The sequence below is a fragment of the Lepus europaeus genome, unplaced genomic scaffold (genome assembly GCF_033115175.1).
Source record: "Lepus europaeus isolate LE1 unplaced genomic scaffold, mLepTim1.pri SCAFFOLD_623, whole genome shotgun sequence".
NCBI classification, from domain to species: Eukaryota; Metazoa; Chordata; class Mammalia; order Lagomorpha; family Leporidae; genus Lepus; species Lepus europaeus.
Window position 1 is genome coordinate 27,822 of NW_026909502.1, and position 12,713 is coordinate 40,534.

General features: G+C 51.2%; 3 protein-coding genes across 3 annotated transcripts; all 3 read right to left on the minus strand.

The window, feature by feature from the left end:
* Window positions 1-1,964: 1,964 nt before the first annotated feature.
* LOC133755613 (ubiquitin carboxyl-terminal hydrolase 17-like protein 13) lies at window positions 1,965-3,560 on the minus strand. The gene is made up of 2 exons (XM_062185686.1): window positions 3,536-3,560; window positions 1,965-3,445 (listed from the first exon to the last, which is right to left on the minus strand). The coding sequence occupies exons 1-2, from the start codon at window positions 3,558-3,560 to the stop codon at window positions 1,965-1,967; spliced, it is 1,506 nt and encodes a 501-aa protein (XP_062041670.1).
* A 2,247-nt stretch (window positions 3,561-5,807) lies between these two features.
* LOC133755614 (ubiquitin carboxyl-terminal hydrolase 17-like protein 13) lies at window positions 5,808-7,403 on the minus strand. Its single transcript, XM_062185687.1, has 2 exons — window positions 7,379-7,403; window positions 5,808-7,288 (listed from the first exon to the last, which is right to left on the minus strand). The coding sequence occupies exons 1-2, from the start codon at window positions 7,401-7,403 to the stop codon at window positions 5,808-5,810; spliced, it is 1,506 nt and encodes a 501-aa protein (XP_062041671.1).
* Window positions 7,404-9,654: 2,251 nt separating this feature from the next.
* Window positions 9,655-11,250, minus strand: LOC133755615 (ubiquitin carboxyl-terminal hydrolase 17-like protein 13). Its single transcript, XM_062185689.1, has 2 exons — window positions 11,226-11,250; window positions 9,655-11,135 (listed from the first exon to the last, which is right to left on the minus strand). Exons 1-2 carry the CDS (start codon window positions 11,248-11,250, stop codon window positions 9,655-9,657), a joined length of 1,506 nt encoding a protein of 501 aa, XP_062041673.1.
* Window positions 11,251-12,713: the final 1,463 nt, after the last annotated feature.

Below are 12,713 nucleotides of genomic sequence, written 5' to 3' on the forward strand. Positions count from 1 at the left end.
GAACTTGGTTGCCATGATGTGCTTCTAGGTGCCTTGGAGTTCTTCAAGGAACACAAAGAAGAATGCTGGAGAGACTGATGGCTGAAAGTAGGTTGTTGTGTTTCTTTTTTGGAGCCCTTATAAAGGCACATTTTCACTTTTTTTCATTTTGCAATTATTTACATATTCTCCAAAGAAGCTTTTGAGGTATGGAATACAACCCTTCCAACCCTTCTCTTCATTCATCTGCCATTCCCCGTCCCATTCTCCACTACGATATATTTTCTTCTTTGTAAATGTGTATTTATTTATTTGAAAGCTAGTGTTACACAGATCGAGGAGAGGCAGAGTGAGAGAGAGACAGAGAGAGAGAGAGAGAGAGAGAGAGAGAGTTCCATCCGATTACTCCCTCCCCAACTGGCCCCAACGGCCAGAGCTGCACCAATGCGGAGCCAGGAGCTAGGAGCTTGCTCCATGTCTCCCATGCGGGTACAGGTGGCCAAGGGCTTGGACTATCTTCTCCTGCTATCCAAGGCCATAACAGAGAGCTGGATTGGAAGTGGAGCAGCCGGGTCTCAAACCAGCGCCCATGTGGGTTGCCGGCGGCATTTCAGGACAGGGCTTTAACCCACTGCACCACAGCCACGGCCCCTATACTACTTTTCTAAGATTTACATATCAATTTGAAAGGTGCAGTTAATTAGAGGCACTGGGAGGGACGCAAGAAGGGATTAGGAGTGAAAGAGATAGAGATAGAGATAGAGATAGAGATAGAGATAGAGAGAGAGAGAGAGAGAGAGAGAGAGATTTTTCTTCCACTGGTTCATTCCCGAAATTGCCACGACAGGCGAGCTGTGCCTATCCACATCCTTGAGCCAGGAGCTTCTTCCAGGTCTCCCCTGTAGGTACAGAGGCCCAAGGTTGTCAGCCACCTTGTCCTGCTTTTCCAGGCCATAACAGAGAGCTGGATCGGAAGTCAAGCAGCTGGCTCTCGAACCAGTGCCCATATGGGATCCCAGCACGGCAGGTGGCAGCTTGACCTGCTATGCCACGGTGCTGGCCCCTCCGTGATGTGTTGATACGTGCTTCCATTTCTGAAATGAAACAAAGAAGAATGCTGGAAAGACTCATCGTTGAAAATAGGTTTCTTTATTGGGTAAACCCTTAGAAAGGCATACTTTAATTTCCTGGTTTTAGGTTTACAGTTTGTAATGGTTTCCTTTATTTCAAACATGGCACACACACACCCCCACACCCACACGCTCACACACACCTGTTTGAAAACACATTTCACAGTTAACTCTCATAATGCAATTCATTAAGGACAGAGGTCCTGTGTGGAGGTTAGTACACTGTGATTTCAGTTGTGAATTTAACAAACACAAACGGTGGCAATTCTGGAGCATTAAGGGCTCCTGTTCAGTAGCATGGGATGACCACACAATGTTGTTGATGCTTAAAGACAACGGTTGATTTCCAGAGGCTCCTAGGAGGTCAAACGAAACTGCCAGGGACTGTGACAACCTGAGGCCATACCTTGTGGTAAGAGAGAGGGCCATGAGGTTCGGTTCGCCCTGGCTATTGACTTAGAGAAATGTGTCACCAGACTACCATGAGAGGTGATGGAGAGGAAAGCATGAAGCATTGTGGTTTGTAGCCCAACGAGAAGGAGGCCGGTACTCCCCATCTTTCTCAGCGGCATCAGAATGCCTTCATGAAGCACAGAGTTCTGTGCCTGCAATCTCAACAATCGCTTGGTGACACGCGGTAAAGCTCACATCTCTATCCAACCTTGTGGCCTCACACAAAACACAGTGTCTCAGCCCTTGCAAATGCAGGACACATATCCATTTGGTTCCAACCTAAGATTCCAATTCCCCCCTAGGACAGTTAAGAAGGACAAACCCTTTGCACTTGCAACTCCAAACACGGAACTCGTGCACTGTCACCCAACCACATAACCGGGACGTACTCTTTCACTAACATCACCGGAACAGCAACAACAGAGGCCTCTTGGCATGTTTGTTCTTCCTCTTGGGGGGTTTGCTCCTTCCTCCCAGACGAGGGAGGTTGCCAGGATTCATGGCCACCTGCTCAGTGATGTGCCCAGCAGCCCCGTGCAGCAGGGACCTTTCCTGGTCAGGATGGTGCTTCCTCATCCCTGCGGCAGATCTTGCCTGGTGAATGACGATCGCATTGCCAGGCAGCGTGGGCTCCACTGTCCTGAGGCTGAGTGCGCTTGTTGGTCGGTTCTGGGCTCGGAGGGATTGCCACTGATCGAAGGTGAATTCCTGAGTTGTTTGCTCCAAGTGCTCCTCGGACTCTGCAGCTTCACTAGGGGAAGGCCTTTCCAGCTCTCCTGGTGTGTGCTGGCTGTGTGTGTTGTCAGCCTCAAAGTCGGATGGTCCCCTGCCTGGAGACACTGTCCCATGTTCTCCTCCAAATCCACTCTTCCGCACATAAAACAGCACGTAGGCCCTTTGATTCAGGACACAAGTGATGTCACAGGCAGTTACCTTAGCGTCATCCATTTTATACCAGTGGCCAGTGCCAGCTTTGACATAGCAGAAGTAGTGTCCTGATTGACACCTGCGGCCAACATGGACGAGAACCGCATAGAGCACATAGTGCAGTGGCCTCCCGTTCTGCTGAGACATGTAAGGTCTCATGTCCAGGCACTCAGGATAGTGCACTTGTCCACCGAGTTTCTCACCCGTGAAAGCAGAAAACCGTTTCAATACCAAGAGAAGCACGTCGCCAGCCGATTGCAAGGTGAGTGTCTTGGAAGCAGCTGTCTTCTTTAGGCAGGTAGCACAGTGATAGGCGTTTTCTCCATCCAGCTCTTCAGGTTGCACCAAGTGCTGCAAAGCTTGCTCCACACTGTCGGCTGTCTGGATATCCAACGCGATCTCCAGGTAAGGGTCCAAGGTGTCTGAGATGCCTTGGCACTGGAGACATTGGATTTGAGACCTCCAGTGTCCTCCAAATAGCTGCTGGGATGGAGCTTTGTCCTCTTGGGGAGCCACCGCGTTCATGAGCCCAGGCAGACCTGCTGCCTTCAGGACATCCAGAGCAAACATCAGAAATTCGTGGGCGTCTTCCTGCCTGTTTGTGTGAAAGCCAGCAGCCAGCACTTGACAGGGCTGGATCACGTCCCCAGGACTGTGGAGGGCCCCGAGAAAGTGAGTTTCCACGGCACACAGAATGCAGCGATCCGCGCGACGGCAGCTTTGAGAATGCACCTGGGACAGCATATAGTTGGCGAGGGGTGGGGTATACGTGAGACACTGCAGGGCTGCATTCAGGTAGCAGGTGTTGCCCGTATTCTGCAGACCGGCCCCAATGCCATAAGGTCTCTTCCAGCTGCAGCTCAGAGAAGCTCCTCCACTGGGAGCCAGATGGGTCGGCCCCGAAGCCAAATCACTTTGCAGCTGGAGCTCTTTCTGAGGGGAGGCTGGTGATTTCCCTGGGAGACAAACACCACAATGAGCATCATCCCCATCGGAGTTAGAATGTGCAAGTGGGAGTTTGTGCAAGTCATTCAAGTGGAACTCACCTTCCTTGAGAGGTGAAGCAGCCATCATGTCTCCAGGAGCCACTGTCACAAGGCAGCAAGATGCTTCCGTCTCTCAGACTGTCCTCCAAGGTTCACCCGGCCGGTCCTCTCCCCGCACCTTTTCTAGTCCACACTGCACGCCACACCCTGGAGCTGCTACAGGACCCACCCATCAGCTTCCAGCCCTTCATGGGATTAGGGGCCTTAGGGTGTGGTCTCACGCCCTGACAGCCTCTGGGCCTTTAGCCACTTGATTACACTACCAGGGGAAGATGCATGTGAAGGATACGGCTTTCATCTGCCTTGTGGAACTTGGTTGCCATGATGTGCTTCTAGGTGCCTTGGAGTTCTTCAAGGAACACAAAGAAGAATGCTGGAGAGACTGATGGCTGAAAGCAGGTTGTTGTGTTTCTTTTGTGGAGCCCTTCTAAAGGAACATTTTCACTTTTTTTCGTTTTGCAATTATTGACATATTCTCCAAAGAAGCTTTTGAGGTATGGAATACAACCCTTCCAACCCTTCTCTTCATTCATCTGCCATTCCCCGTCCCATTCTCCACTACGATATATTTTCTTCTTTGTAAATGTGTATTTATTTATTTGAAAGCTAGTGTTACACAGATCGAGGAGAGGCAGAGTGAGAGAGAGACAGAGAGAGAGAGAGAGAGAGAGAGAGAGAGTTCCATCCGATTACTCCCTCCCCAACTGGCCCCAACGGCCAGAGCTGCACCAATGCGGAGCCAGGAGCTAGGAGCTTGCTCCATGTCTCCCATGCGGGTACAGGTGGCCAAGGGCTTGGACTATCTTCTCCTGCTATCCAAGGCCATAACAGAGAGCTGGATTGGAAGTGGAGCAGCCGGGTCTCAAACCAGCGCCCATGTGGGTTGCCGGCGGCATTTCAGGACAGGGCTTTAACCCACTGCACCACAGCCACGGCCCCTATACTACTTTTCTAAGATTTACATATCAATTTGAAAGGTGCAGTTAATTAGAGGCACTGGGAGGGACGCAAGAAGGGATTAGGAGTGAAAGAGATAGAGATAGAGATAGAGATAGAGATAGAGATAGAGAGAGAGAGAGAGAGAGAGAGAGAGATTTTTCTTCCACTGGTTCATTCCCGAAATTGCCACGACAGGCGAGCTGTGCCTATCCACATCCTTGAGCCAGGAGCTTCTTCCAGGTCTCCCCTGTAGGTACAGAGGCCCAAGGTTGTCAGCCACCTTGTCCTGCTTTTCCAGGCCATAACAGAGAGCTGGATCGGAAGTCAAGCAGCTGGCTCTCGAACCAGTGCCCATATGGGATCCCAGCACGGCAGGTGGCAGCTTGACCTGCTATGCCACGGTGCTGGCCCCTCCGTGATGTGTTGATACGTGCTTCCATTTCTGAAATGAAACAAAGAAGAACGCTGGAAAGACTCATCGTTGAAAATAGGTTTCTTTATTGGGTAAACCCTTAGAAAGGCATACTTTAATTTCCTGGTTTTAGGTTTACAGTTTGTAATGGTTTCCTTTATTTCAAACATGGCACACACACACCCCCACACCCACACGCTCACACACACCTGTTTGAAAACACATTTCACAGTTAACTCTCATAATGCAATTCATTAAGGACAGAGGTCCTGTGTGGAGGTTAGTACACTGTGATTTCCGTTGTGAATTTAACAAACACAAACGGTGGCAATTCTGGAGCATTAAGGGCTCCTGTTCAGTAGCATGGGATGACCACACAATGTTGTTGATGCTTAAAGACAACGGTTGATTTCCAGAGGCTCCTAGGAGGTCAAACGAAACTGCCAGGGACTGTGACAACCTGAGGCCATACCTTGTGGTAAGAGAGAGGGCCATGAGGTTCGGTTCGCCCTGGCTATTGACTTAGAGAAATGTGTCACCAGACTACCATGAGAGGTGATGGAGAGGAAAGCATGAAGCATTGTGGTTTGTAGCCCAACGAGAAGGAGGCCGGTACTCCCCATCTTTCTCAGCGGCATCAGAATGCCTTCATGAAGCACAGAGTTCTGTGCCTGCAATCTCAACAATCGCTTGGTGACACGCGGTAAAGCTCACATCTCTATCCAACCTTGTGGCCTCACACAAAACACAGTGTCTCAGCCCTTGCAAATGCAGGACACATATCCATTTGGTTCCAACCTAAGATTCCAATTCCCCCCTAGGACAGTTAAGAAGGACAAACCCTTTGCACTTGCAACTCCAAACACGGAACTCGTGCACTGTCACCCAACCACATAACCGGGACGTACTCTTTCACTAACATCACCGGAACAGCAACAACAGAGGCCTCTTGGCATGTTTGTTCTTCCTCTTGGGGGGTTTGCTCCTTCCTCCCAGACGAGGGAGGTTGCCAGGATTCATGGCCACCTGCTCAGTGATGTGCCCAGCAGCCCCGTGCAGCAGGGACCTTTCCTGGTCAGGATGGTGCTTCCTCATCCCTGCGGCAGATCTTGCCTGGTGAATGATGATCGCATTGCCAGGCAGCGTGGGCTCCACTGTCCTGAGGCTGAGTGCGCTTGTTGGTCGGTTCTGGGCTCGGAGGGATTGCCACTGATCGAAGGTGAATTCCTGAGTTGTTTGCTCCAAGTGCTCCTCGGACTCTGCAGCTTCACTAGGGGAAGGCCTTTCCAGCTCTCCTGGTGTGTGCTGGCCGTGTGTGTTGTCAGCCTCAAAGTCGGATGGTCCCCTGCCTGGAGACACTGTCCCATGTTCTCCTCCAAATCCACTCTTCCGCACATAAAACAGCACGTAGGCCCTTTGATTCAGGACACAAGTGATGTCACAGGCAGTTACCTTAGCGTCATCCATTTTATACCAGTGGCCAGTGCCAGCTTTGACATAGCAGAAGTAGTGTCCTGATTGACACCTGCGGCCAACATGGACGAGAACCGCATAGAGCACATAGTGCAGTGGCCTCCCGTTCTGCTGAGACATGTAAGGTCTCATGTCCAGGCACTCAGGATAGTGCACTTGTCCACCGAGTTTCTCACCCGTGAAAGCAGAAAACCGTTTCAATACCAAGAGAAGCACGTCGCCAGCCGATTGCAAGGTGAGTGTCTTGGAAGCAGCTGTCTTCTTTAGGCAGGTAGCACAGTGATAGGCGTTTTCTCCATCCAGCTCTTCAGGTTGCACCAAGTGCTGCAAAGCTTGCTCCACACTGTCGGCTGTCTGGATATCCAACGCGATCTCCAGGTAAGGGTCCAAGGTGTCTGAGATGCCTTGGCACTGGAGACATTGGATTTGAGACCTCCAGTGTCCTCCAAATAGCTGCTGGGATGGAGCTTTGTCCTCTTGGGGAGCCACCGCGTTCATGAGCCCAGGCAGACCTGCTGCCTTCAGGACATCCAGAGCAAACATCAGAAATTCGTGGGCGTCTTCCTGCCTGTTTGTGTGGAAGCCAGCAGCCAGCACTTGACAGGGCTGGATCACGTCCCCAGGACTGTGGAGGGCCCCGAGAAAGTGAGTTTCCACGGCACACAGAATGCAGCGATCCGCGCGACGGCAGCTTTGAGAATGCACCTGGGACAGCATATAGTTGGCGAGGGGTGGGGTATACGTGAGACACTGCAGGGCTGCATTCAGGTAGCAGGTGTTGCCCGTATTCTGCAGACCGGCCCCAATGCCATAAGGTCTCTTCCAGCTGCAGCTCAGAGAAGCTCCTCCACTGGGAGCCAGATGGGTCGGCCCCGAAGCCAAATCACTTTGCAGCTGGAGCTCTTTCTGAGGGGAGGCTGGTGATTTCCCTGGGAGACAAACACCACAATGAGCATCATCCCCATCGGAGTTAGAATGTGCAAGTGGGAGTTTGTGCAAGTCATTCAAGTGGAACTCACCTTCCTTGAGAGGTGAAGCAGCCATCATGTCTCCAGGAGCCACTGTCACAAGGCAGCAAGATGCTTCCGTCTCTCAGACTGTCCTCCAAGGTTCACCCGGCCGGTCCTCTCCCCGCACCTTTTCTAGTCCACACTGCACGCCACACCCTGGAGCTGCTACAGGACCCACCCATCAGCTTCCAGCCCTTCATGGGATTAGGGGCCTTAGGGTGTGGTCTCACGCCCTGACAGCCTCTGGGCCTTTAGCCACTTGATTACACTACCAGGGGAAGATGCATGTGAAGGATACGGCTTTCATCTGCCTTGTGGAACTTGGTTGCCATGATGTGCTTCTAGGTGCCTTGGAGTTCTTCAAGGAACACAAAGAAGAATGCTGGAGAGACTGATGGCTGAAAGCAGGTTGTTGTGTTTCTTTTGTGGAGCCCTTCTAAAGGAACATTTTCACTTTTTTTCGTTTTGCAATTATTGACATATTCTCCAAAGAAGCTTTTGAGGTATGGAATACAACCCTTCCAACCCTTCTCTTCATTCATCTGCCATTCCCCGTCCCATTCTCCACTACGATATATTTTCTTCTTTGTAAATGTGTATTTATTTATTTGAAAGCTAGTGTTACACAGATCGAGGAGAGGCAGAGTGAGAGAGAGACAGAGAGAGAGAGAGAGAGAGAGAGAGAGAGAGAGAGAGTTCCATCCGATTACTCCCTCCCCAACTGGCCCCAACGGCCAGAGCTGCACCAATGCGGAGCCAGGAGCTAGGAGCTTGCTCCATGTCTCCCATGCGGGTACAGGTGGCCAAGGGCTTGGACTATCTTCTCCTGCTATCCAAGGCCATAACAGAGAGCTGGATTGGAAGTGGAGCAGCCGGGTCTCAAACCAGCGCCCATGTGGGTTGCCGGCGGCATTTCAGGACAGGGCTTTAACCCACTGCACCACAGCCACGGCCCCTATACTACTTTTCTAAGATTTACATATCAATTTGAAAGGTGCAGTTAATTAGAGGCACTGGGAGGGACGCAAGAAGGGATTAGGAGTGAAAGAGATAGAGATAGAGATAGAGATAGAGATAGAGATAGAGAGAGAGAGAGAGAGAGAGAGATTTTTCTTCCACTGGTTCATTCCCGAAATTGCCACGACAGGCGAGCTGTGCCTATCCACATCCTTGAGCCAGGAGCTTCTTCCAGGTCTCCCCTGTAGGTACAGAGGCCCAAGGTTGTCAGCCACCTTGTCCTGCTTTTCCAGGCCATAACAGAGAGCTGGATCGGAAGTCAAGCAGCTGGCTCTCGAACCAGTGCCCATATGGGATCCCAGCACGGCAGGTGGCAGCTTGACCTGCTATGCCACGGTGCTGGCCCCTCCGTGATGTGTTGATACGTGCTTCCATTTCTGAAATGAAACAAAGAAGAACGCTGGAAAGACTCATCGTTGAAAATAGGTTTCTTTATTGGGTAAACCCTTAGAAAGGCATACTTTAATTTCCTGGTTTTAGGTTTACAGTTTGTAATGGTTTCCTTTATTTCAAACATGGCACACACACACCCCCACACCCACACGCTCACACACACCTGTTTGAAAACACATTTCACAGTTAACTCTCATAATGCAATTCATTAAGGACAGAGGTCCTGTGTGGAGGTTAGTACACTGTGATTTCCGTTGTGAATTTAACAAACACAAACGGTGGCAATTCTGGAGCATTAAGGGCTCCTGTTCAGTAGCATGGGATGACCACACAATGTTGTTGATGCTTAAAGACAACGGTTGATTTCCAGAGGCTCCTAGGAGGTCAAACGAAACTGCCAGGGACTGTGACAACCTGAGGCCATACCTTGTGGTAAGAGAGAGGGCCATGAGGTTCGGTTCGCCCTGGCTATTGACTTAGAGAAATGTGTCACCAGACTACCATGAGAGGTGATGGAGAGGAAAGCATGAAGCATTGTGGTTTGTAGCCCAACGAGAAGGAGGCCGGTACTCCCCATCTTTCTCAGCGGCATCAGAATGCCTTCATGAAGCACAGAGTTCTGTGCCTGCAATCTCAACAATCGCTTGGTGACACGCGGTAAAGCTCACATCTCTATCCAACCTTGTGGCCTCACACAAAACACAGTGTCTCAGCCCTTGCAAATGCAGGACACATATCCATTTGGTTCCAACCTAAGATTCCAATTCCCCCCTAGGACAGTTAAGAAGGACAAACCCTTTGCACTTGCAACTCCAAACACGGAACTCGTGCACTGTCACCCAACCACATAACCGGGACGTACTCTTTCACTAACATCACCGGAACAGCAACAACAGAGGCCTCTTGGCATGTTTGTTCTTCCTCTTGGGGGGTTTGCTCCTTCCTCCCAGACGAGGGAGGTTGCCAGGATTCATGGCCACCTGCTCAGTGATGTGCCCAGCAGCCCCGTGCAGCAGGGACCTTTCCTGGTCAGGATGGTGCTTCCTCATCCCTGCGGCAGATCTTGCCTGGTGAATGATGATCGCATTGCCAGGCAGCGTGGGCTCCACTGTCCTGAGGCTGAGTGCGCTTGTTGGTCGGTTCTGGGCTCGGAGGGATTGCCACTGATCGAAGGTGAATTCCTGAGTTGTTTGCTCCAAGTGCTCCTCGGACTCTGCAGCTTCACTAGGGGAAGGCCTTTCCAGCTCTCCTGGTGTGTGCTGGCCGTGTGTGTTGTCAGCCTCAAAGTCGGATGGTCCCCTGCCTGGAGACACTGTCCCATGTTCTCCTCCAAATCCACTCTTCCGCACATAAAACAGCACGTAGGCCCTTTGATTCAGGACACAAGTGATGTCACAGGCAGTTACCTTAGCGTCATCCATTTTATACCAGTGGCCAGTGCCAGCTTTGACATAGCAGAAGTAGTGTCCTGATTGACACCTGCGGCCAACATGGACGAGAACCGCATAGAGCACATAGTGCAGTGGCCTCCCGTTCTGCTGAGACATGTAAGGTCTCATGTCCAGGCACTCAGGATAGTGCACTTGTCCACCGAGTTTCTCACCCGTGAAAGCAGAAAACCGTTTCAATACCAAGAGAAGCACGTCGCCAGCCGATTGCAAGGTGAGTGTCTTGGAAGCAGCTGTCTTCTTTAGGCAGGTAGCACAGTGATAGGCGTTTTCTCCATCCAGCTCTTCAGGTTGCACCAAGTGCTGCAAAGCTTGCTCCACACTGTCGGCTGTCTGGATATCCAACGCGATCTCCAGGTAAGGGTCCAAGGTGTCTGAGATGCCTTGGCACTGGAGACATTGGATTTGAGACCTCCAGTGTCCTCCAAATAGCTGCTGGGATGGAGCTTTGTCCTCTTGGGGAGCCACCGCGTTCATGAGCCCAGGCAGACCTGCTGCCTTCAGGACATCCAGAGCAAACATCAGAAATTCGTGGGCGTCTTCCTGCCTGTTTGTGTGAAAGCCAGCAGCCAGCACTTGACAGGGCTGGATCACGTCCCCAGGACTGTGGAGGGCCCCGAGAAAGTGAGTTTCCACGGCACACAGAATGCAGCGATCCGCGCGACGGCAGCTTTGAGAATGCACCTGGGACAGCATATAGTTGGCGAGGGGTGGGGTATACGTGAGACACTGCAGGGCTGCATTCAGGTAGCAGGTGTTGCCCGTATTCTGCAGACCGGCCCCAATGCCATAAGGTCTCTTCCAGCTGCAGCTCAGAGAAGCTCCTCCACTGGGAGCCAGATGGGTCGGCCCCGAAGCCAAATCACTTTGCAGCTGGAGCTCTTTCTGAGGGGAGGCTGGTGATTTCCCTGGGAGACAAACACCACAATGAGCATCATCCCCATCGGAGTTAGAATGTGCAAGTGGGAGTTTGTGCAAGTCATTCAAGTGGAACTCACCTTCCTTGAGAGGTGAAGCAGCCATCATGTCTCCAGGAGCCACTGTCACAAGGCAGCAAGATGCTTCCGTCTCTCAGACTGTCCTCCAAGGTTCACCCGGCCGGTCCTCTCCCCGCACCTTTTCTAGTCCACACTGCACGCCACACCCTGGAGCTGCTACAGGACCCACCCATCAGCTTCCAGCCCTTCATGGATTAGGGGCCTTAGGGTGTGGTCTCACGCCCTGACAGCCTCTGGGCCTTTAGCCACTTGATTACACTACCAGGGGAAGATGCATGTGAAGGATACGGCTTTCATCTGCCTTGTGGAACTTGGTTGCCATGATGTGCTTCTAGGTGCCTTGGAGTTCTTCAAGGAACACAAAGAAGAATGCTGGAGAGACTGATGGCTGAAAGCAGGTTGTTGTGTTTCTTTTGTGGAGCCCTTCTAAAGGCACATTTTCACTTTTTTTCGTTTTGCAATTATTGACATATTCTCCAAAGAAGCTTTTGAGGTATGGAATACAACCCTTCCAACCCTTCTCTTCATTCATCTGCCATTCCCGTCCCATTCTCCACTACGATATATTTTCTTCTTTGTAAATGTGTATTTATTTATTTGAAAGCTAGTGTTACACAGATCGAGGAGAGGCAGAGTGAGAGACAGAGAGAGAGAGAGAGAGAGAGAGAGAGAGAGAGAGAGTTCCATCCGATTACTCCCTCCCCAACTGGCCCCAACGGCCAGAGCTGCACCAATGCGGAGCCAGGAGCTAGGAGCTTGCTCCATGTCTCCCATGCGGGTACAGGTGGCCAAGGGCTTGGACTATCTTCTCCTGCTATCCAAGGCCATAACAGAGAGCTGGATTGGAAGTGGAGCAGCCGGGTCTCAAACCAGCGCCCATGTGGGTTGCCGGCGGCATTTCAGGACAGGGCTTTAACCCACTGCACCACAGCCACGGCCCCTATACTACTTTTCTAAGATTTACATATCAATTTGAAAGGTGCAGTTAATTAGAGGCACTGGGAGGGACGCAAGAAGGGATTAGGAGTGAAAGAGATAGAGATAGAGATAGAGATAGAGATAGAGATAGAGATAGAGAGAGAGAGAGAGAGAGAGAGAGAGAGAGAGAGAGAGATTTTCCTTCCACTGGTTCATTCCCGAAATTGCCACGACAGGCGAGCTGTGCCTATCCACATCCTTGAGCCAGGAGCTTCTTCCAGGTCTCCCCTGTAGGTACAGAGGCCCAAGGTTGTCAGCCACCTTGTCCTGCTTTTCCAGGCCATAACAGAGAGCTGGATCGGAAGTCAAGCAGCTGGCTCTCGAACCAGTGCCCATATGGGATCCCAGCACGGCAGGTGGCAGCTTGACCTGCTATGCCACGGTGCTGGCCCCTCCGTGATGTGTTGATACGTGCTTCCATTTCTGAAATGAAACAAAGAAGAACGCTGGAAAGACTCATCGTTGAAAATAGGTTTCTTTATTGGGTAAACCCTTAGAAAGGCATACTTT